The following is a 23,363-nucleotide window of genomic DNA, read 5'->3' as shown; positions in this document are numbered from 1 at the left end:
ATTGCTTTACGATTGCAGGTGAGGAAGTGGTGACGGTGCCGTCCACCAGCAACGGTCAGGAGAGCTGGAAAACACAGAGGTTGTCCGTAAACGGTGAATCGCCGCAATCGAACAATCGTCGCCGGCCTCAATTGCAACCGGTCGTTTCCGGCGGTAAGAGGAACCGGCCGGCGCCGCCCCCGCCGTCGCAGCCGACATCCTGTAGGGTCAATGCCAAGGACCGGATCGACAGATACTTCGACTGGCCGAACAAAGAGAACACGCCCGGAAATGCCGTGAACTGTCGCGAGGAGGACCAGCAAACGAATCAAATCCAAGTAACCGAGGAATCGATAATGGGCTCGAATCTGAGCAGACATAATGGAAAGGGCCTCACTGGCCGGCGCACTCAATCTTCGGGGAATCTGTGCGACCCCAAGGGGAAGCTCAACAGTATGGGGAAGATATTGGTGCCCTGTTCCAGCGCGCAGAGAGAAAGGTTAGTCATTTATAATTGTTATCTCTTTCGAATTGGTAAGACGCCCGCCTAGAGTGTAGGGAGGCCCAGGCTCAAACCCTGGCAATCAATTTCTTTAATTAGAATTTGCCAGTTGTGTCGACTATTAATTTCCTACATTGGCTATCTCTTTCACTGAAAACTTTCATTTTACATACATTTTACCACATTGCGACTGTTATGGCGGTCACCGACAACCAAACTTGCGACCAGCGTTTTTCAATTGCACTCTGAATGGCCGTTAATAGTTGGTACTATCGACATTTTTTCTCGTAGCCTTTTCCAACGAAGATACTAAACCGCAGATGTAAAGAAATGCATAAATATAAAATTAGATTGCAATTTAAATAAGAGAAAATTAAAATTTTATATATGTAAACACGAGGTTGGTACAAATGTAGTTGGAATTAAATGTTGTGAAACATGACGTGAGAAAAAGGAGGTTGCAAGGTGTCTCAATCACACTTCTCTCGCGACAGATTAGATCTTCTTTGCAATCTAGCCTCGCAGACACTGTTAATTTTTCGAACGACACGAAAAACGATTGAAAACGCTGCTGGGAACAGTTGCGTTGCAATACGCGGATGGAAAGGTCAATTCACGATCGATTACCCGCCCGATACCCTTAAGGCATTGCCAGTATCACGCCAATAGTTTGCTTAACACAAATTTACCTGTGGATTATAGACATGTTTAGAACAGACTGCATAAATTGAACACATAGTTTAATTTGAAGTATGACATTAATGACTGGACTTTTGTTATTGCTAGCTTTGTGGCTATTAATATGCAATTATTGCATCATACAGACGCTATGGAATTATTCACTACTCATTTAATACAAAGAAAAAATTATTTTATGAAAATTATCATAACTAAATCGTAATTAAATATAATTTTGAATTATATTAATAGATTTATAGGTGATCGTAGAGTAATGCAATCGCGCTTGATTCTACAGATTAATGTTCTTGTTATCATTATTCACATTTTATGTTACGTTATGCAACGGTTTTTATGAATGCAATTACTTTGATATTATCAAGAAAAGATTAATTAAAGTGATTTTATGATTTAAGATACTTTTTATATACTTTTTAAGTATTTAGCGACTTTATTTACACAGCATTCGTGTACTGCTTGTCAACTGTGTAAAGAGGGGGAGCTCATTCATCGGTGTGAACCGTTCTTTACCCACGATCCCCGCGGAACGATAAGACATTAACTCTCTTTACCTCTAACCTCTAACTTCTTTGCCCACAAGCCCTTTGTGTCTGTTGAAAAGAGATTCACTCAACACTCACGTCTTTCCATAAAAGAATCATTAAACTTGCTCACGAATGTTTTACCTAATTTTTTTAATTGAAACTTAAATCGCTACTCTGAAACCATTTTTGCCTCGATCTCTTTTTCTTAAGGCTCGTAAGGGACAAATAAATGCCCCTTGAATTGAATTAAAAACTATTTTAGAAAATATCGTTAACCATTATGAGAGACGACGTGGTATTGAAACGTCAAGTCTTTTAACAGGGCAAAGATATTGAAAGGCTATCGTATGAATTAATATCATCAAACTGTCGATCAAAGTGACATTCGCAACTATTAACAAGGCAAACTCGTTGATTGACAGTTTGATGGTATTAATTTGCGCGACAGCTTTTGAATACCTAGGAGAGTCATCAAGAGATTACTTAATCCAAATACGATAATCGATATTCATTAATAAGGTAACACAGCTAAAAAGAATTGTCTACGTGACAAAATTTACATAGCGAAATCGTCCAAGATTGATCGCAAATCGATCGATGGAGATGGTCCTCTTGATTATTCCGTCGAGGATTACGGGACGGTATCTCCCTATAAATCACGAATAGCTATGTTTAGCCGCAAATAGGATTACTTGCCAAGTGATAAAGTCTCGTAATTTGGACGCACGCGCTAATGAAATGTTTAAAGGAGGACTAGAGCTCGGCCAAGGGAGCCTCTCGTCGGGTAGAAAAATGAAATCCCGCGCCGCACTTCGGAATCCTTGGTCGATGTGAGAACGAGCGCGTTATGTATTGATGTGCTAAGCTGCGTGAGAGACGATTAAGCGATAACGAGGTTGTCGTTAAAACATGATGCTGCGTATGGCAGTAATATCCCTCTACTCCCTCGCCTAACCAACTAAACGGAGTAAGCCTCCGGCCGCGCGTGGCCGACAATGTCCGAGATCGTTAATCCGAAGGTGAATTACATTCGACGTTGATAACGGTGATAAATGGCGGTGATAAATCGGCAGAAAATGAGCCGACCGCGCACGTCGTCCTGTTATTAAATTAATAATTATCTGCGTCTCGCATACGCTCGCAGTAATAACGGGGTGCAGCCGCGAACGACGGTGATCTTTCTGTAACCGGTTGGCCGCGCGGTCCTCCACCATCTAAAAACTATTAGCGAATCCGTCAAGGACAGACGCCTCGTTAATATAAGTTTAATAAGCTCGCCCGAACTCCCGACCATTTTTCGTAATATAGGTCGGCGTCTCGTGATATTCAATCTTCATACCTGTGCCTACCTGGATCTTAATTAAGCTTTTACATCGTTACATTTTGTCATGCTCGAGGCGCAACGTCAATAAAATATTACTGTACAGCCTTTGGAAAAATTATTTGGAAAAGTACTTGAAATGAGACAAATCGTACGGTATTGATGAACGATATATTTTATTGCAAGTACTTTTAGGTGTGATTGTATTAGCTTTATCTAAGATGCCTAAGTTCGTGCTGCCTTGCTAAATTCCGTCTCCGACAACAATTGAATTAAACGAGATATTTAAAGTAATGTTGGCGCGTTTAAAGTAAAAGGAGGAAACCTGGGGAAACTTTACTGGTGCGGAAGCCGTTCTGCATCTTGTAGCGACGTACAAAACAGAGAGCCCACTTGCACTCAGCGTCTCCTGAGCGCATAGTTCTCTCTCGCAGCGACTGCACAAGCAACCCTACAATGGGGTTGGCGGCGGCGGCGGCGCCGCCTCCGGTAGTAACAAGTTGCCGGCCGCGAGATAATTTTAAGTACCTCTAAGGTCGGCCAGTCGCTGAACCGGGGCGGCTTCCATTAAACCCTCGTTTACACGGGGACGGCGCAGAGCCGGGAGGAATAAGGGTACGTGGGCTAAAAGAGCAGTCGCGGGAAGGGAATATTAAAAGGCGGCCGCGCGCGCTTCCTGATCTCATTTGCGTAAGTGCTGTTGTCTAACCCGGCACTGACAACACCGGTAATACGCGCAAGCGGAATCGTCGTTTCGTTTCTTACTTGTTTGCTCGAGCCTTGAAATATCAGACTGCATTTTAGTTACATTATCGAAAAGCCATTTCTTTCTCCATGGTTGTAAAAAGAGTGTTTTATTTCTCAGAGAAAACCTTGCGGCTTCCCGAGTCGAAATTTTGGTACTTTTTTGACACTTTTAAGGATAATTTACACCTACTTAGCTGATACAAATTTACTTTAGCTCCTACTTGAAAGGATCTGCTTTAATGCTAAATTGGCAAAAGTAGAAATTTCCGACACTATCAGTTTTTAAGTAGGAGTAAATTTTGTACTTGCAGTTGAACCTCTTGTACTGTCTTAGGTCATACTATATAATGGAATTAAAGGTTCAACGTAGGGCAAAAATTTCGACTCGGGTTGTTGCCGTAATATAACCCTATACTTGATATCAACGTTGACTTAAAGTATCTATTTCTATTGATTTAATCTTAAAATAGTGATTACACGTTTTACTTCTTATAAGAAGATGTTACGTTCACATGCACAATGAGAAAATGAACTTTTGACAATAACGACGGAAGAAGAAGATTAAGTTGAAGCTAGCGATAGATTATGCAGCGTCACGAGTCTATAACGGGATATTTCTCTGAATTTCAAGTTATTTTAACATTGCGTACCTCATCGTGGCTGTAGTTGTCAGGGACTGTGTTATAAGACTGTTATTTGTATCATTGCTCTATGACCGGATAGAATTTTTAGGCACTGTACCGAGGTATCCGCGACGCGAGAGGACGAAGTAAGTGGAGAGACCAGGAGAGACCCGCGGCGAAAGGTCAGATGCTCCGCGCGCTTGTGCGCTTATGCATGCCACGAAGGTTTGCGCAGGCAGGCATTCGCCTATCCACCGGGCGTGAAAGCGGACCACGGCGGATGATGTCACGTACGAATTATTAGTAAAGTTTCCTATACCGTTCCCGGTACGGTCCGTTGTCACGTAGGGTGTTTTACGAGACGCACGCAAACACGATCGCACTGAGCAAATACGAAACGTTGTCACGTGTCGTGACATTACGACGATTATGTCATACCCTCTCAGCGTATTTTCCAACAATCTTAGAGTGTCGTAACGGCGAAGAATAAATGGGGAGAGTTATACAACTTTTGTTATTGTTGCGAACATTTTCCTCCCGTCAAAGTATCCGAGAAAGATAAGAGAAAATATCGGTACTGCGACTTTTTCATAAACAAGAAGAGAAGAAACGAAGGGGAATTTTATATCGTAGCGTTGAGGACCAAACTGAATTTGACTTTGAACGAAGTTACAGTCACCAGTGATGATTAAAAATTCAAACAGGAAACTTGTAGTCAACCCAACTGGCATATTCCTTTATTTATTTAATACAACGTTTCGACCCTATTTTTGGTTCCTTATCAAGTGATACTAAGTAAGTCAACGTCGTCCATAAGACAGAGTCAAATTATAAAAATACAAGTACATGTGAGCACTGCGGATGCTGGGCTCAAACGAGTCTAAAATGTTCGTGCCCAGCATCCACAGTGCTCACATGTACTTGTATTTTTATAATTTGACTCTGTCTTATGGACGACGTTGACTTACTTAGTATCACTTGATAAGGAACCAAAAATAGGGTCGAAACGTTGTATTAAATAAATAAAGGAATATGCCAGTTGGATTGACTACAAGTTTCCTGTTTGAATTTGACTTTGTCTTTATCTGTAATGGATCGAAAGGCGATTTGTCCATGATATTTATATTGAAAATGCACGCGAGCTTATTGGCAGATTTGCGCGCGGAGCGGAACGGCGAGATATCTTACGAACATCATCCGATATTTCGATTCCAGTGCTCTCGATTTCATCTTGTTCGAATGTCACGTATGTCACATAACACGCGAACGTGCTGTCACGGGGGGAGTTGTTCTCGTCGCATCGAATGCACCTCATATATCGCTTTTAAGTGCTTTTATTTTATTTCATTTTTGTCCACCCTCGTTCGCGCCGTCGCGCGAGCGCAGCAGTGGCGTTTTAAATAGAAGCGTTCTCTCACGCACGCGAATTTACATTCGCGTCGCATTTTGCGCGTTTCGTTACGTACGTACGTACATACACGAGAAACGAGCGACGTCATACAAAACGATCGTTCGCGGCTCCCGTTGCATCAACGAAACGGCGTACAAACGATGTGAACAGCGGATTATGCAAATTACCGTAAAGTATTTTTCCTGCAGAATTTGACGCTTTCTGACGGCATCTTATTACGCGAAACGCGTGCTTCCGTCTTACAAATTTCGTCTTCCCTCAGACTCGTAACGAAGGTAGAAACAAAGTGACTTGAGCAATGCAGCCGATCTAACGTGTAAGCGCAACACGAGGTAATAAAGTCCAAAGGGAGTTTGTTCCGCAGCGTATTCATAACTTGTTGTCAATTATAATTGTTCCCGCGACCCGCTCGGGATTATGAATACATTACTCAACCGTTTTGTTCTTTCTGCGCAGGTACAAGTTTTGCGGCTCGCTGCCAAATCACTTGGACGATAAGGACACGCTGGATGACGATCGACGGGACAACAACAACGTCTCGTCCGAGAACGTCGGCGGCAATTTCGGCGGCACGTTGCCGCATAAGAAACGCTCGTTAGGAGTGCACTTCTCGGACAGCGGGCCGACCGGCACTTTGGATCTCGTTAAGCACCGATCGCAGGACTCTTTGGACGAGAACGATCCTTGGAGGTACTTGATGACCAAGAATCAAACTTGGGCAAAAACGCGTCATGTTACGGAGAAACGCGACGCGCATTGGACGTTCGACACGTAATCGCCGTTAGAATTAATTATCCTTAATAAATTCCGGAAATTTATTACACTTGGCGCACACATTTCGTCGCAGAACCGTCGGGGATCGACACGAACGGCGGCCCGGCAATTTGGAGAATCCCGGGAATGTCCCTTTGGACTTCAATCTCCGTCGATCGATCGATCGCGCATACTCTCATATCAAACGCGAGCCCCCGAAGTTTTAACTTGAAACCTGACGTGCCCTTCGCGCGCGCGCGCGCGCAGCGAACTTCCCGCATTTTTAAGTCCGAGGAAATAGCTCTCCCCGGCACGAAATGAAACTTCCGACGAACGCGAGCGCGCAAACGGATCTCTCCCCGGCGGAAGATTAACCGCGAGCGAACCCGGACTGATTTTAGGTATCAACAGAGCGACCTCGACCTCGTGCGAACCCGTCACGGTAACTTCGATACGGTCAAGAGAAATCGCAGCGCCGACACCGTGCTAGCCGACTCCGGCAGGAGATACGGAGGCCGCGGCGTGTCCTCGGAGGACAGATCCCACCGGAACTCGGACCTCGACCTAGTCGGCACGCTGCCGAAGCGCAAGCAGGACGCCAGAAACAGCAGCGGCAGGAGCATGGGGTCCAACTCGTCGTCCTCGCAGCCGTGCGTCACCAACGTTCCCGGCGTCGGGGACGACCTGCTGATGAAGATGGTGCACAAGCCCGACTGCGAGCTGCTCAAGCATCGCCAGCAGCTCGCCAAGTGCGTCGATCTGAAGCTGAGCAAGCTGAGCGGCGAGCCGCAGGACCAGGGATACGCGTCCGAACGTTCGCCCGAGGACGAGCATCCGCCGTCGTTGCCGGGCCAGCCGTTTCCAAATGTCACACCCGGTGAGTGGATTATTCGTCTAGATATTTTTTTTTTATTATCAAAAAGAGAATCGCGCGACGACGCTCTCGCGGGAGATGCGGATCCTTTTTTTCCCCCGCGTCTCCCACGCCACGTGGATTAAAACGTGAGTGCCTTTCCTCTGTGAAAGAGCGTCCATTATCCGGCGCGTAATTAACGCGCAATTAATATTCACTTGCGCGTAATCAGCTTATTGTTGGCAAGCGAGATTCGCCGTAACGCGGATACCTGGCGCCGTCCAATCGTGCGAAATATTCGCTCGCGTGGAAGAAAGTAGGCGATCCGTTCGGGGGGAACCGGCGGTGGATACGTGTGAAAATACGCTTACGCGAGGTAACGGAATTTCGAAAAGGTACATTGGATGACGGATTATACCACGCGTCCTGACGACGCTCTCGCGAATCTTATTTCGCCCCGAGCTCGGCCCACCTGTATTCCCACGTGCGCGAGAAACTGTCGCGAACTTTCCGAAGGTCGACACCCCCTTTCCCCGCTACCCCCGTGATAAAATACGCGGCCTTGCCACGCGCGGTAACGAGCAGCTGATAAAGACGAATGGCTCGGCGATGACAGGTGAATGAAGATCGCGCCCGCCATGCAAATGATCGACTGGCGAGGCGTTTTCATCCTCGGGGTCTCACTTTCCATTCAGATTTTCCCCGTTAATTTATTCCTCCGCGCATCCCTCAATCATGATCCCCGGACAGCGCGACCGTATGATTGAAATCTCTCGCGTAATTCGCGCGTGTCATACGCGCTCCTAAATTTACATAAAAGAAGTAGCCTGCCGCGCGCGAGCGCACCGAGCGCGTTAACATTCCCGAGTCGTTAAGAAATTAATCTTGCGCAAGCTTTGCATAACGGGTTATGCGATACGAGGGAAAGTATACGTTACTGATTACAGTATTTTTCACGGGTTTCACGACGCTTAATGACACGATAGGCAGCGTTGCGTAATTTATAGTATTTTAACGAGCCGGCTTGATCCGTTGATCCACGATCAGATCAATCAATCGTCCCCCCCCCCCCCACCCCCTCATAAGTTATCACTCGTCGCGCGTATTCCTGTCGCGGGGTCATAATTTTCCGTCGTTAACGTTCACAACGGAGCTGGCGATTAACTGTAATTTTCCGTGTCTCGAGCGGCGAAAGAACCTTATTGCCCGCAACTCGTCCATAATTCAGGCGAAACGTTTACGCGATTACATTGATTAGAAATCTCGTAAAGCTGCACCAGAGTCTATAAAGAGTCACCGTCACATTCGGGCGAATCTACATAATTTTACATACAACATATGTTGAAAACTCCCGACTCTCGAGCCAGTTGTTCAAAAAGCCTCCCCTCTTTCATTCACCCGCACGCTTACACATGCACACAACCTTCAAGTGGATAATACGCCATTTACTTTCGGCGTCGATTTTCAAGCGATTTGATCGATAGCCAGTCACGCGAGCACTTCGCCGCTCGCTCGCTTTACACGAACGCGTCTATATCGTGGCGCGCGTGAAATCTACATATTTTCAATTTCAATCTCATGCATTTGGAAGGAGCCGTTCACCAAGCGACGTCGCTGACGAATGAACGGAATTATTTCCGCGTGTTACTTGCCGTACCGTTGTTGCCGCGGCAATTCGGCAGGCGAGCCCTTCGAGCTGCTGTTAAAACGCGGGACATTTTTTCAATACCAATAAAAAAAATAACGTTTCTCGATCCGCAATTAATATTCGAAATGCGCTCTCCATTGCGCCCGCTTTGACGTATATCAATGGTGCATCGATAGCAATTGATTATTTTCATCAATCGCGACCGTCGTTCTCTCCGTAGTTGAATTCGCGCCTGCAAACGGGCGGGGGAAAAAATTCGTATTTATTTCGCGCGGGAACAATCCGCGCTGAAGAGACTGAAATGAAAATGTGAAAATATCATGACGCAATTTGGAGAAAACCTCGCGGCGGAAAATCTGCCTCCGTCCCGCTGAATGTTACCTCGGTAACACGACGACACGCGTCCTTAGGACGTTAATGGCACGATTTAACAACGCGTCGTTGTTCATTGCGCCTGACGGGCGAGTTTCGCATCGTAGTTATTACCCTCCCGCCCACGCGTAACGCCCGCGTGTGTGCTCCGGAGCAGCGGTTCTCTCGGGGAAGCTGCGCTCTCGCAGCTCGCGAAAAATCGTCCGTCGCGTCTCGCGCGAGAGGATCTCGTAAGGATCTCGTTACCACGTCGATATCCCGCCGTCTGTCGCGCGAGAGACGTCTCATTTTGCGCCACGCGATCTCTATCCGAGGTTTCCGGAGCGCGCGTGGAAAAGCGTCGGACCGTTCCCGCAATGCGGGCCTCCCGTGCCACGCCGTCGATAATTCCGCGATCACGGCCCGGGGTTTACACGAGCGCTTAATGGCCCCGTTACTGGGGACTTTACGGGAGAACTTGGGGATCAACCGAGGCGCCCGGGGGATCCCGCAAGTTGATGGCGCGACCTTTCCCTGAATCGTCGGGCGCTCTCGCACGTTCCGGACGTGTACGGTGGCGGCGAGGCAACCCAGTTTGAGAGACCCTGACCCAGAATATATGCGCGGTCCTTTGTGAACGACCACGGCCGCGTGCACTTTGTGCGGACTGGTATTTGCGACTGGGATCCAGAGCCGGCTTGGAAATTACGGGGTTACCGATAATATATCGTCCAAATGCTCGCGCACAGCGTGTCGCGAGAGGGTTAAAAACCGACGCGCGATAATTAAAAGCGCGGTCGAGGTGCACCGCGCTTTAAACACCGTAGCCGGCCCCTCGCTCTATTAGCCGAGGGAGAGAGAGCGACGTTTAATGAAACAGTTTCATCTCACGAGCGAAATGTGTTATGTAATAAATGGCGAACGCGCGTTTTAAAACGCCTCCGTCGCGTTTATATCCCGCCGCACGGAGAGGATGATATTTAACTATGTAATACGCGCAAACCGCGCCGCGTTAACCATTACTTAGATGAGCGGGGCTAAAGTTGCGAAACTAATAAACAACTACCCAGCATTATACGATGCTCGTTATACAGGCGATGTTCGATCCATCCATTTTGGGTTAACATCTTTGCTAAGAAGAGCAAAAGCGAACTCGCCAGATCGATAAACAGAGCCGGGCTCTGCGGTCGCCGTTATGCAGTTTCCATGTTTCGCGATATGGATTGTTTATATTCGTCATTGTGTCACAACAGAGCCGTGCACTCGGGCGGGAAGTATTCCGTTCACGTAATGGTCGGGGACTTGATTCAGGATTCTCCTCCTAATTCGAACGCGAATGTCTATGACAGAACGTGGGCTGAACTTGAGACGACTGAGCTATTCAAATCTTCGCAAGCCCCTTCCGCATCCTGATACCCGAATTCATTCTAATCTCGTGTATGACACTGATATTTCTTAATAATATTCTTTTTAAGGTGGCTCCTTCCACGAAGGAGCGGTTAGTATGGGTGCTTTGGTGGGGTCCCTTTGATTTTTATAAATTCATATGACTTCTTTCATAAAAAATGATCGCTCAATGCACTATTGATCAAATGCATTGATATGCTAGGTTACATAAGCACATTTTAAAGCATATTTAAAAATATGTGATATTGTCAAGTCTCAAATAGCTGTCTGATTTTCTCAAAACCCTGCCGGGAATAATTCTACAAAATTCTACAAAAAAATTAAATTGCCAGAATCTAAGAAATTCTACGTAAATTTAAAAAGTGTTATAAAAATCAACATAAAAATGCCAGAATTGGAACACTTTTGTTAATTTTTGTAATATTCTACAAGCAGATGTTTTAATTCTTTAAGATTTTGTTGTTTCTCAAATTTTTTAAACTAGTAAAGTTTTGTACTAATTTTTACAAAATTGTACATTTTCCTGAAATACAATTTGCAATAATTTCTTGATTTGAGAACATTGTAATACTGTTTCGTAGATATTTCTACAAAAAAATTAATGTTGATGTTTCAACGAAGATGTAAAAATTTCTACAAATTTCTACTTCAAGTCAATTTTTATAGAAATTTTTTTCGCTAGGAAACATTGTAACTCTTTTGACTTTACTAATAAGTGACCTCATATAATATTATACTTGATAGCACATTTGAATCCTTGTGACATTTATTATGTTTATTGTTAAGATTTTTTGTTAAGGTCTACTTCTTTTATAAAATAATATTAACAATATTATAATTCCCTACTCAACAAGAAAAATGTATAGTAATATAACACCCATGTTATATTATATTTACATTGTTAAGTAGGAAATTATAATATTGATGTTATGTAACTGTTACTTGGTGTTTACTGGAATGTTAAAAAATACAACTTTAACATTATTTCTTTATTTTATTTCATCGGCGAGACCGGGTCTGAAATTTCGCGTACCGATAAAATTTACCACTGCAACATACTTAAATTTCAATTTTCTTTACTTTCGGTCGGTTTATGCAGGAGCCACCCTCATATTGTATCCCATCGGTGTTCGTCACATACGAGGCAAATTATTCCAATTCTTCCCAAGGAATTGTTCGCATGACTTTGGATTAATTAAAATTATCTTTTATTTGTTCATCTACCATGAAGTATATTGTTCTTTTCTGTTTTCGGTCGTCTTTATTTCGTTGCCGTTTAGCGAAAGAAATCAGCGAAGCGTTTTGCTCCCCTTTGCGCGTCATTTTCGTTGATGAAAGAGCTTCGGCTTTTTGAACATAAAATGTAATCGAAATGAAGACAGTCATAGAGATAAAGCCTCTGTCGAGAAGATTGGTAATAAATCTTGACATGCTTCGATGATAACGACGAAGATTGCGAGCCGTCTGAATACGTATCTAATTTCTCAACTACTCTATTCCCCTCATAATCCAAGCTAAGAGGGAGAAGATCGACTCGGGGGTTTCTCCGACTTGGCAATAAAATTAATCTCGGGACTACCGGCGATCTCGTATAAAAAGCAGCAAAAACTGGTAATCGAAAATTGCGATTTTCACCGCGAAATATGTCGAGGTTTCCGCTCGAGTGTCATCGAGTAAGCGGCTTTCGACCCCCGGCTGTGAAATTTGCGCGAAAACGAGAGGCCGACTGTTCGTCGCGAATGCCGCGCGGGCATTCAATCCGCAAACGATCCCGGCCCGGTGCCGCCTTCCTTCGCTGACATTGTAGGTTTTCTAAGTCAAGATTGTGCGCTATTGATCGTGCGGCCGTTGCACGACCGCTCTCGCCTTATTCCGCCGATCTGGGTCACTTCGACGTACGTTCCATGCGTCTCACCTATTGACCCATTTGTAAGGCCGCGGGGCTGCTGGGGTGTTGTTGTCGAAGGGCAGAGGGAGGAAGCGGTTAACTATATTGTTTCACGGTTTCGGCGCGTTCTCCGCGCGGATTACAAGGTCGGTGCAGCGCGCCGGTACCGCGCGGCGGGATAATTTCGGTTACTCCCGATACAATGCTGCACCGATGACCAACTGACCCTAATGCGAGGGCCGTGGGATACCGGACGGTATTTTCGGTACATTGAATATCTTTCTCAATTCGGAACAACGTGCGCGACTGACGTGGTCATTCATTGAGAGGAAGCGCCATCGGAAACTGCCTCGATTCATCGGTCTAAAATTATCTCCAGATGTTCCCTTATTACATGTAGATATACTTGCAGTTTTGTTATATGTATTTAACATGCAGCGGTTGTACAAGTTTTCAAGGATATTTTTATGCGTGCTATAATGCCTGAGTAGGGAGACATGATTGTAAAATGCATAGTTGTAAGAAAATCATTTTAAAGTAATTTACACAAATTTGAAGGAATAAAGGAATATGAAATATTTAGACACTAACACCCTGTCACGGCTCTTAGTCATTTATTCCTTCAAATTTGTGTTTATCACATTTGAGCCATGTGAATTTTATTAATTTCTTTAATATTATGCATATATTTTTTAACTTATTTATTATTAATATTAAATAATATTCAGTTTGCGTATAATTAACAGAAACTTTTTTACTTAATACGAATAAATTTATTATGCAGAGGCGAGAGTTTCGCGTATATGTATATACCTACGCGGAGAGAATTTTCTCTTAAAATTTATCCTGAAAATCATGTGATCGTAGGATCACATGGCAATTTGAAGAACTTTACGACAGTTTTTTGAAATTTTACTAGTAAAATTTTATTAGTAAAACGTATAATTGCCAGTAAAATGTATGGTAAAATTTCAAAAAAAACATAAAATTCTTCGAAATGCCGCATTATCGTAAAAGAAAATTTTCTCCGTGTACTGTTTGAAAATGTTACATCCGTTGATCACAGAAAGACTCGGATAATATTTTACAATCACGGACTATGCGGCGAATATTGAAAAGTTCCAAAGTGAAAATAGGATCAGTCCGTACCAATTCTATTTTCCTCGCGCTAGAATTTATTTTACGGCTCGCTGAAATTCACCGAAATATCGCGACGGCCTATTTCCGCACTGGAGATGCGTGTGATCGCTACATTTGCAATCGATTTTCCCTACGCAGGGATGTTGAGAAATGAGGTGGAAAATGAAAGGGAAAGTAGAGCGAAAAAGGGGTTGCAGGGGATGTGATATGTAACTCACATTAGAAAGACGTATCGATAATACTCAAAAATAATTGTTAAAAAAATGTTCATCTTATATTTTTGCTTTTAATTATTTATTTCTATACTACATTCGTCATTTCACTTCTATTACATTTCGCGTATTATTACATATATTTTCCGGACATAATTTTAACATAATTCGCTTTGACAGGCAGGAATATTGATCCTACCTGGAAGCTAAATATAAAGCAGGTTCGTCACATCGTATAAGATTTCTTTCAGATGTAACCTGCTTACATAATAAACCCACAATAATATGTCTATTCGTTAAATTGCAAAAACCGGCGTATAAAATATCGCAGTAGAATATCTGCGGAATTCAACCGCGGCCTCTATATGCAAAGGCTGTAATTCCTACGCTGTTCGAAGGTAATGATCCTGGAAATTGAAATCCTAAGAGAACACTTTCGCGCAAAAGGCCACGATGAAAACTTTCGGCCCGTTCGATCGCAATACACTCAAAAGGGAAGGTAGAACTTTACGGTTCGTTCCTGCAACTTCCGCATATTGTGCTTGTACGTCCCTAATTGGTCTAATAATTCCCTCGGTAAAAACAAAGAAAAGCCGTAACGCGTTGAATGCTAATGAACGAGTAGGAAGAAAAACGACTCGCTTTCCGAAGAATGGCTAAACGGTGCTCGTCTCGCCATTTCCTCTCATCTTCGTTTGTTTCTAGAAAGAGAGATGGAGGGGGAGAGATTTATGGTAAAAAGGTATTTTTTTCATTTCCAACCGCGTCTTAAATTCTTAAAAGCAGCTTTGTGTATAAATCACCGCACATTACGTAATAATTCACAGGCATAAGTGCATGCATACGAAGAGCTAATTATTTTTCAACGTGGTTACAAAAGGAAATAACTAAAATGACATGTTGCAATTTAAAATTCTGCGTCTGCAGATTTTAACAAGGAAAAACAATACGTAAAGAATTATTTAACGCCAATACATGATTAACCTGTGTAGAAAATTGCTAGACGACTCTTGGCTGGCAAATTCTAATTAAAGAAATTCATCGCGAAAAAAACTGCGTGCAGTTCCAGCAGAAAAATTAACGCGATGATGTCATCAATAGTACTGTTTAGTGCGATAAATATCACCATATGCCTCGGTGGTCGAATTGGTCGAGACGCCCGCCTAGAGTGTAGGGAGGTCCAGGTTCACACCCTGGCTGAGGTAATGTTTTTCGCAATGAATTTCTTTAATTAGAATTTGCCGTCGTCTAGTAATTTTCTATAATACATTGGAGAAACAATACGTTCGCTGGGATACAAGAGTTTAAGCGAAGAGATCGAGATTTCCCACTGCTCTCGCGTTCGATCGTTTTTACGCGCGATTCACCGGGCGAAAAACACCGAAACTTAATTCTCAATACCGGGCCGACTCCATCCCTGGCACGAAGGTAATTTCCGATCGACGACCCTTGCTTCGTTTCGGCTGCGCGGCGGGGATCACGATTCGCCAGGAAGTCCGCCGCCGACTCGGAGGTACGTCGCGTGGCGTGGCGTGTCGTGGTACGTGGTGTGTTACGTGGCCAGCCCGTAACATGCCGCAGCATGAATAATTTCGCCGACCGATTGCCTAGCTAATGCGACGACCCTCGCCGGGCGTATCGCCGGATGCCGCTGCACGGTAGGGAAATTTCGGTTCTTCAACTCGACGGGGCTGGCGTGTGCGAGTAGACCGCACCGAATAGGATAATTCCCGACAGGTTGTTGTTATACGAGGGTAGCACCAGGACCAGGCTACGAGGATTACGCGACGTTTATTGAAGCGAGATAGTCGCGGGATCGGCATTAGCAATTCTGCAATACGTATTCTGAATTGGATGATGAATTAGAAAGTTAAAAAATGTATGGAAATTAATACATGGAAAGAGGAATTGGAGCTAGCAATCATTGCAAGAATCGTTGATTAGCAAAGTGCAATATTACCATAGTATAACTACACTGAAAAACCCATTTTATTCACTGAGAGAAAAAAATAGTCATTTTTGGACCCAACCATATTTTTATAATTCCTCCAACGTAATTTATGGTTGACCTAACAATATTATAGTTCTCATAAACACAATATTGGTCCATGCAATTATAAAAATATGGTTGGGTCCAAAAATGACTATTTTTTTCTCTCAGTGTTGAATGAAACGAAAATTAGTTGAATCAACTGAATTTCTTGTTTGGATATGAGCAAACAAATCTTTCAGTTGATACAACAATAAAAAATTTAGTTGGAAAATTTGATTGTATCGACACACAAATTTGGTTGGGTAAATCCTTTTATGATATTTAACTAAACGATTTAGTTCACGCAACAAACACAATTATTTAGGACGTGATGAGATGAACGAATTTGTTATCTCAAACATAAAATTTTGTTCAAATAACAACTCGTGGGAACAAAATAGTTAGTTGTAACATTTAACTTCTTTTCAGCAACATATTTTTCGTTTTACACAACCAAATTACATGTTCAGTGAACAAAATGATTCAATCAAACTATTTCGTTTTATTCGCCAAAATAGGTCTCTCGGTGTATAATAGTATGCCCGCTCTCTGTCGGTTCTTTGATCTTTTCGGTTTCGATCACGTGTTCAGTTTCACCTTATATCTTTACACCATGCTACAGTGCGTTATACTATGATATTACTGTGCACAATTGTTGTCTACACTTGATGTAAACTGAAAGGCAGATTGTGTAAAGATAAAATAAAAAAATTAGCATATATATGAAGAAAATTAACTTTATTAAAACGCTGTCACATAAAAAAGATATAAATTGTTATAAGAGATGTAAAAGTCGCTGGGGAAAAAAGATCGGCTATGCTATAAATCAAATTTCGTCTATCTAGAATTTCATCCCACAAACTCGGCAATCCTTCTAATCAGACATTCCGCTTCTCATTGCCCGGACTTGCACTCTTTTTTCGCTGCAATTACAATGCATCTTTGGAATCTTAAAATTTCCGCAAATCATACTTGCATGTCCCGTCTCATTTATGCGAAATGAAGGAACGGGTGGGACTTTGGCCCCTTCTTCACGAGAACCGTCTGCACGAAGCTCGACCCTGAGTAGCACGCCGACGGAATAGCTGCGGACATCCGGGTTTCCAGGTACGACCGCCTTCCTGTTACCCTCCCGCCCGTCGAGTAATTCATTGCCGGAGCGATGGCGATCGCGTTATCGCAGTTTAATGCCCCCTCTCGTATCGCGTTAGCGTCGAGTCGGCGGTGTGTGCGCGGGCCGTTTATGTGCGCGAAACACCTCGTCCCTAGAAATTGTCGTCGATCATTATTCCGCGCGATCGCGTGCCGCGGACTTCCCCGTCCGGAGAATCGGTAATGAACGTTGGAAACATGGCGCGATAAACGCGCTTCGTCGAACGCATTCCGATTCGCGAGCCGCCGCCGCCGCCGCGCATATAGTTAATATACGGCCAGCTCGTCCAGGAAGAGTGCCACCGCACCGCAATCGCTCCCGCTTGCGGCGAACGTTCACCGGGCTTTCTTTTTTAATTTCCCATGCTCGCTCGTTTCCCGATTTCCTCCGCACTCTGCGGTACGCTTCCGCTAAACGAAACGTTGCTCCTCGAGATAAAAGCTCATGACTGAAAATTGTCAGAGTGAACTTCTTTTTCGAAGGATATTGAAAAATCACTGGGTGCTCTTTTATCCGCAAGTTCCGACGAATGGCGATCAATCAAAGTTTTTGACAAAGTGGGATCGATGTATGTAACAACGACAAATTTGTAAAGTCGAGTTTCCATGAGGAGAAAGCAGCGATGACTTGAAAACTCTGTTTCTTTTGGCGACGGAATCTCTACAATTAATCGACTTTACAGGAATATCATGAATTATCGAGGCAGTGCGTAACCCAACAAGTTTGCTCTTTTCTCCACTATCAACTCATCGCCATAACTCTCGTCCTTTGTTACAATTTAAGGGCGGCAAGCGCACGAAAGTTCGTACGCCGCCGATGGAACCGCGGACTTTTAACTCTTTCGCGCCGTCTCCTTATGATGCCGTTTAATAAAGCGCGTCATTAATCACGTGGCGCGATAACGGGAAACGTGTGTTAACAGTGCAGCACCGCCGAGAGCAGGTCAATGGAACACTCAACCGGATTTCCGATCGGCGGTCGGGCTTCCAGGTTTAACCGCGTGTTCTCAACCCTCTTGGGTAATTTATAGTCAGCCTGATGGCGATCGCGTTATCGCGATTTAATGCCTCATCCCTATATTCCACCGCGATATCGCCCCCTCCCCTCCCGTCCTCTCCGTTATCATTTTTATGTTCGCCGTGCAAAGCCGCGCGCGATCGTGATGACTTCTTTTCAGGCAAGCTCCGCTGGTTTATAATCAGGAAAGAAAATGGCGCGCCCCATGCAATTTTCGCTCGTAAAGCGAGCGCCACACTGTGCGCGATTCGTTATTCGTATATTCGCACTGAAAAAAATTTCTGGTTGAATATGGACGAATCAGATAATTCCTTTAGGATTTACCAGAATTCCTTTAGGATTTACCAGAATTTCTGTAGGATTACAGGAATTCTGGTAAATCCTAAAGGAATTCTGGTAAATCCTAAAGGAATTATCTGATTCGTCCATATTCAACCAGAAATTTTTTTCAGTGCGTGAATAGTGTGGCGAAAAAATTCGCCGATTTGCCGTGCGTAATTCGCCATTCGCAGTGACTCGCTAGCCGAGCAGTTGTTTAACGAAAACAGTGGTTTTTTTTACTAATATTGAAACTTGACTAATAATTGTAGACTTATGATACGAGTCCTGTCCAGCGAGAAATGACAAGTTGAACGATATCGAAACGATGTTGAATCGACGTCGACACCGTCAAATTGACGTCGATTCGACATTGATCGACGAATCATTTTTCACTGGGTATAATTACTATTGAAACATATGGTAAAATTTCGAAAAACTCTTATAAAATTCTTCGAAATGCCGTGTCGTCTCACGCGGAGAGAATTTTCTTTTAAAATTTATCCCGAAAATCAAGTGATCGTAGGACAACATGGCGTTTTAAAGAACTTTGTGAGAAATACTACACTGAGAAAAATTGCCATCGGATAAACCAATTAAATAGTGTTTCCGATGGTTAATTTTTCCGATTAAGTTTTCCGACTAAATTATAGATACATCCGATGAAATTTATCTGATAAAATTTGATTGAAAAATCGGTCACCTTTTTCATCGGATATGCAATTAAATTGGATGTATCCGTTTGTTATTATGCAATTGGATTATCCGATTATATGTAATCTTTCTCAGTGTAATTATTAGTGAAACGTATGGTAAAATTGCAGAAAGTTCTCACAACATTCGTTGAAATGCCGCGTTGTCCCACGATTACAATATTTTCAGGACAAATTTTCAAAGAAAATTCTCTCCGTGCAGTTTACGTATTCGACATTTGTTCCGAACGGTCGTGTTCCTGTCACCAGATAATCACGAAACGTCGTTACGCGAGTACTTTTTTATTTTTAGAATTTTTGTGTCCGTGGTACGTTTTTCATCGGGAGGTTCAACCGAATGTATAAAACGAGAAACGGTTTTGTTTAATATGTCCAATTCAGTGCACGATAATATCGTGTTTATTCGAGTTTAATCCATATCATATATGTATATCTTCTTCCGTGCAATTCACATCGCTTATACGGAAAAGCCCTCGGAGCTTTAATAGCGTTCTCCTGTCCCACTCGGCGACGTATCGATCGAACGAAATTACTGCGATATCCGGCCGATGTGCAGACGATCTTTGTCCTTTATTGCATTATGAGAAGAACGTTCCTGAGAGAACGGAAACATACGAGGCACAAAAAAGCACTGCGAGTCGACGATCAACGGCTGCTTAGTTCCCTCAGCGAGAAGAAATAATATTTCAGTTTCACCCCCCCGAGACTAGTAATTTTCCTTGATTTTCCGCGAATTCACGCGCCACGGAAGACGGACTTCTCAATTCACGCGGTGCGATTACGTAATCATTTTCTGTCGAGATTAACATTGCGGTAACGTACGTAACGTCACGCATCACTTGCAACGTTAATGCAATGCGATAAATCACGTAATAGCGCCAATTTCGGACGAATTACGTGAATTATTCACGGAACATTTCATCGGCGACACCTGCACATTTAATTTTTATGCTTTACCGTTTGCAATATTACAGTGCAATTGTCGTGTGCAAGGCTACGCTAAATAAAAATGTAAATAGGTAAGAAAAATTGTATTTCTCAGTAGAGCTCGATTATCTTTAATAGAGCGTTAATTTAGCTTGCAAGACAAAGTTAATTCTTCAAAATTATCGAGATATTTGTCCGTCGGTAATTTATGACAATATGAGATACATCGGTCGTGTATGACAAATTCCACCTGTCGATCTTAGAAGAATTTGAGAAAGATCGCAGCCGGTGTTCCGAAGACCGAACATTTTTCTCTCAGTCGCATCCGATGCATTATACTGGGACGCAATTCTCGAGATTATTCTTCTTGGAGATAACTCTTAGCAGATTTTGGTATGCCGCGCGTATCCCGAGATTCCTTCAATATTTACGATCGCCGACTTGATAAATGGCGAAACATCTTTACGACGATGCACGAGCGCGGCGTAAGAGGTTCGTGTAACAAATGACAGACGAGATATCTCGCGACCACGTGTGACGCGAACTGAAGACTCGCTACTTCCCTCCGTCTCGTTAGAAACGAAATATCTCCCGGTAAATCTTCTATGCGACCGTAAACTCGAATCGTGGCTTCGGTCACAGATGCACATGCTACTGACGTGCGTTAAAAGGGAAACGACCACGAGTTATGGCGCTTTTGGAATATTTTTTTCCAGTGGAAGAAACGTATATACGCACGCAACCGTCACTCTCAAATTGGTGGCTTTTAAACATGTAAAAATCTTGTTTAGTAGCGAATTCGGTAGCTTGCACTAGTACGCACTGAGTGCGTACAATACTTTTTGATTCTTAGCCAGTAAAATGATCTGTATAGCATTCTTACACAGAAAAAAAATGATGTATCAACAAGATCAGTGTAATTTCAATAAAATTGTTGAAACAACATCGGTATTAATGAATGAAAAACATCAGATGGTTGTTTTAATAATCTGGATATTTAGTTCATTGCCTAAAATTAAAATCCATAGCAAATACAATTGAGTGAATTATTTGTTTGTGGTAGCCCGTAACGTTAACGTTAACGTTTAATTCAAGCAATTTCATTTTTTTAATTCAACAGCAGTTTTTCCGTGTACGGATTTTTTTTTGGCTAAATAATTTTTGGACGTGTACTTGAGATAAATAGAAGAGTAGTAGACCCTAAACAAGCTTTGGCGTGCACTCAGTGCGCAGTGCAAGCTGCTGAATTCGCTATAAACCTGAGTTTGCTTCATCCACCAAAGAATTGACGCGTACAAGAAGTAGGTATTCTTTGGATGTTCGCATTATCTTCCTCCCCGATATAACATTTTTATAACAAGCTTTAAAACTTACCGACAAATTTTTGAAATAGAGCTCGCTTGAGAAAGAAAGATGCTCGCGAAGTATTTTCGCCAAGTATTTTGAAGATAAAGTTTATTTTTCTTCAGATATGACTTTGATATATCTCCCAAGAAATTAAAATTGATAAAAGTAATGACCGCTGGCAGTAAACACAACGATAACTTCTATTTCGGCGAGATCGCGCTCGCCATCACGTAAATCTAAAAAACATCAATCGCGATATTTGAATAAAGAAGATGAATTCCCTCGATCGAATCGCTCGTACTGCGGAATAAGATTAATTAATTCCTCGAGTATCCCACGAAGCTTAATTACCGCCGGGGAAAATTGTCCCGGCTCCATGACGGAAATATAATCCAATTCTAACGACCTAGACTTGGTTTTATTGTGCCCGTTTTGGTCTCCATTCGGAACAAAGTGATCCTTGATAATTATCGCCGGTGCGGGCGGATGGCAAAAAAAGTGAAATCGCCCCGAGATCGATGGAGAGATAGGCACGACAATTGGCGCAATTGAACTTAGCCGTCGTGACGATTCCGCCCGCTAACGTGAGTCGTTCCCGAGCTATTCTCGGCGAAAGTGTAAAAGGCTGCATCTGATAAATGTACAGCATTTTAGTCTTCCAATTACCAGTGAACGGCTACTAACATTTTTTTGCTGTTAATTATCCGACCGTGCGAGTAATTCAATCACGCGATCGGCATGTACAACATACACACGTCGCGACAGATGTGTGGCAACCGTTTGAGATCTAATCTCATTAAAACCATGCCTCGGCGTTAATAATAGAACCGCTCTTTTGCGAAGCTCATCTGCAATACGAAGATACGATTATCGGTGTTTCATTTAACCGCGGGGTAAACATATATCCGCAGTGTCGTTCGTCATCGCAATGGGAGTCGTCGCTTTATTATTGGAGCATTCGTCGGTAGATTACGCGTATCGTAATTCAAGTTGAGTAATTTCTAATGTTACAACGCCTGACCGGAGAATCGCTGTGGCGTAACCCAAATAAAAATGGGCCGGCTATGATTCATCCTGATTCATAAATGATACTCGAAAATTCGTCCGGCCACGGGGGAGCTAAATGCGCGCCAACCGCTTGTTCGCGCCCATCGTCCTTTTATGAATCGTAAATTTTACGGAGACATTTCTAGCCCGCCCCCCCCCTCTCTCTCTCTCAAATCCGACTGTTTTCCGACAAGGTTTCGTACGTAATCATTAGAATTCTTGGCAAGTCGTGCAATTCCTCAACACGAATTACTGCACCACACATACGTACGTTAATTAAACTCGCCTTTTAAGAAAGATTTAGATACGAATCGGTGGAAGGGGTAGCGTTTAATCTTTATAAGTAATTTTTTACTCGTTCAAGGCATTTATTGCGCGTAAAGAATTCATTCTTCGAGTTCGACGATGCAACGTTGCAACTACTCTGGGAAAAAAAAAGACAGCAATCCATTTTGGAGCCCACAACTAGTAATCGAATTATTTGGATTGTTCGTAACTCCACTCTAAGAAAAATCTTTTTTTGTAGTTAAGGTACTTAACATTTCGGTTAGTGCCTCTTAAGGGGATGCTGGAGTGATTCTGCACTTTTGCACCTTTCTAACCTAAAAACTGTCAGTTCGCGGAAACATTTGTGTAATATACAAATTAAATGGCTTACGTGTACAGATCGAAAGCAGCTTGCTATTCCGGCCAAATGAAAGAACAATATGGCATCACTGAAACTAAGTTTGTAAGTCTAATAAAAAATAAT

At 43.1% G+C, this 23,363-nt stretch overlaps 1 protein-coding gene across 2 annotated transcripts in view; it reads left to right on the top strand.

Annotated features, from left to right (window-relative positions):
* Positions 1-23,363, top strand: part of LOC105568445 — a 117,642-nt gene that overhangs the window by 76,410 nt on the left and 17,869 nt on the right. For both annotated transcript variants that reach the window (XM_012024136.1, XM_012024135.1), the window contains exons 2-4: positions 19-478; positions 6,263-6,496; positions 6,961-7,436. In XM_012024136.1, coding sequence (XP_011879526.1) covers positions 19-478; positions 6,263-6,496; positions 6,961-7,436 — 1,170 coding nt within the window. The remainder of the gene's footprint in view (positions 1-18; positions 479-6,262; positions 6,497-6,960; positions 7,437-23,363) is intronic.

This window comes from Vollenhovia emeryi, unplaced genomic scaffold, assembly GCF_000949405.1.
Source record: "Vollenhovia emeryi isolate VEMERY1.0 unplaced genomic scaffold, V.emery_V1.0 DF939129.1, whole genome shotgun sequence".
Taxonomy (NCBI): domain Eukaryota; kingdom Metazoa; phylum Arthropoda; class Insecta; order Hymenoptera; family Formicidae; genus Vollenhovia; species Vollenhovia emeryi.
Note: the sequence above shows the minus strand (reverse complement) of the source record. Positions and strands in the feature narration are given on the sequence as shown.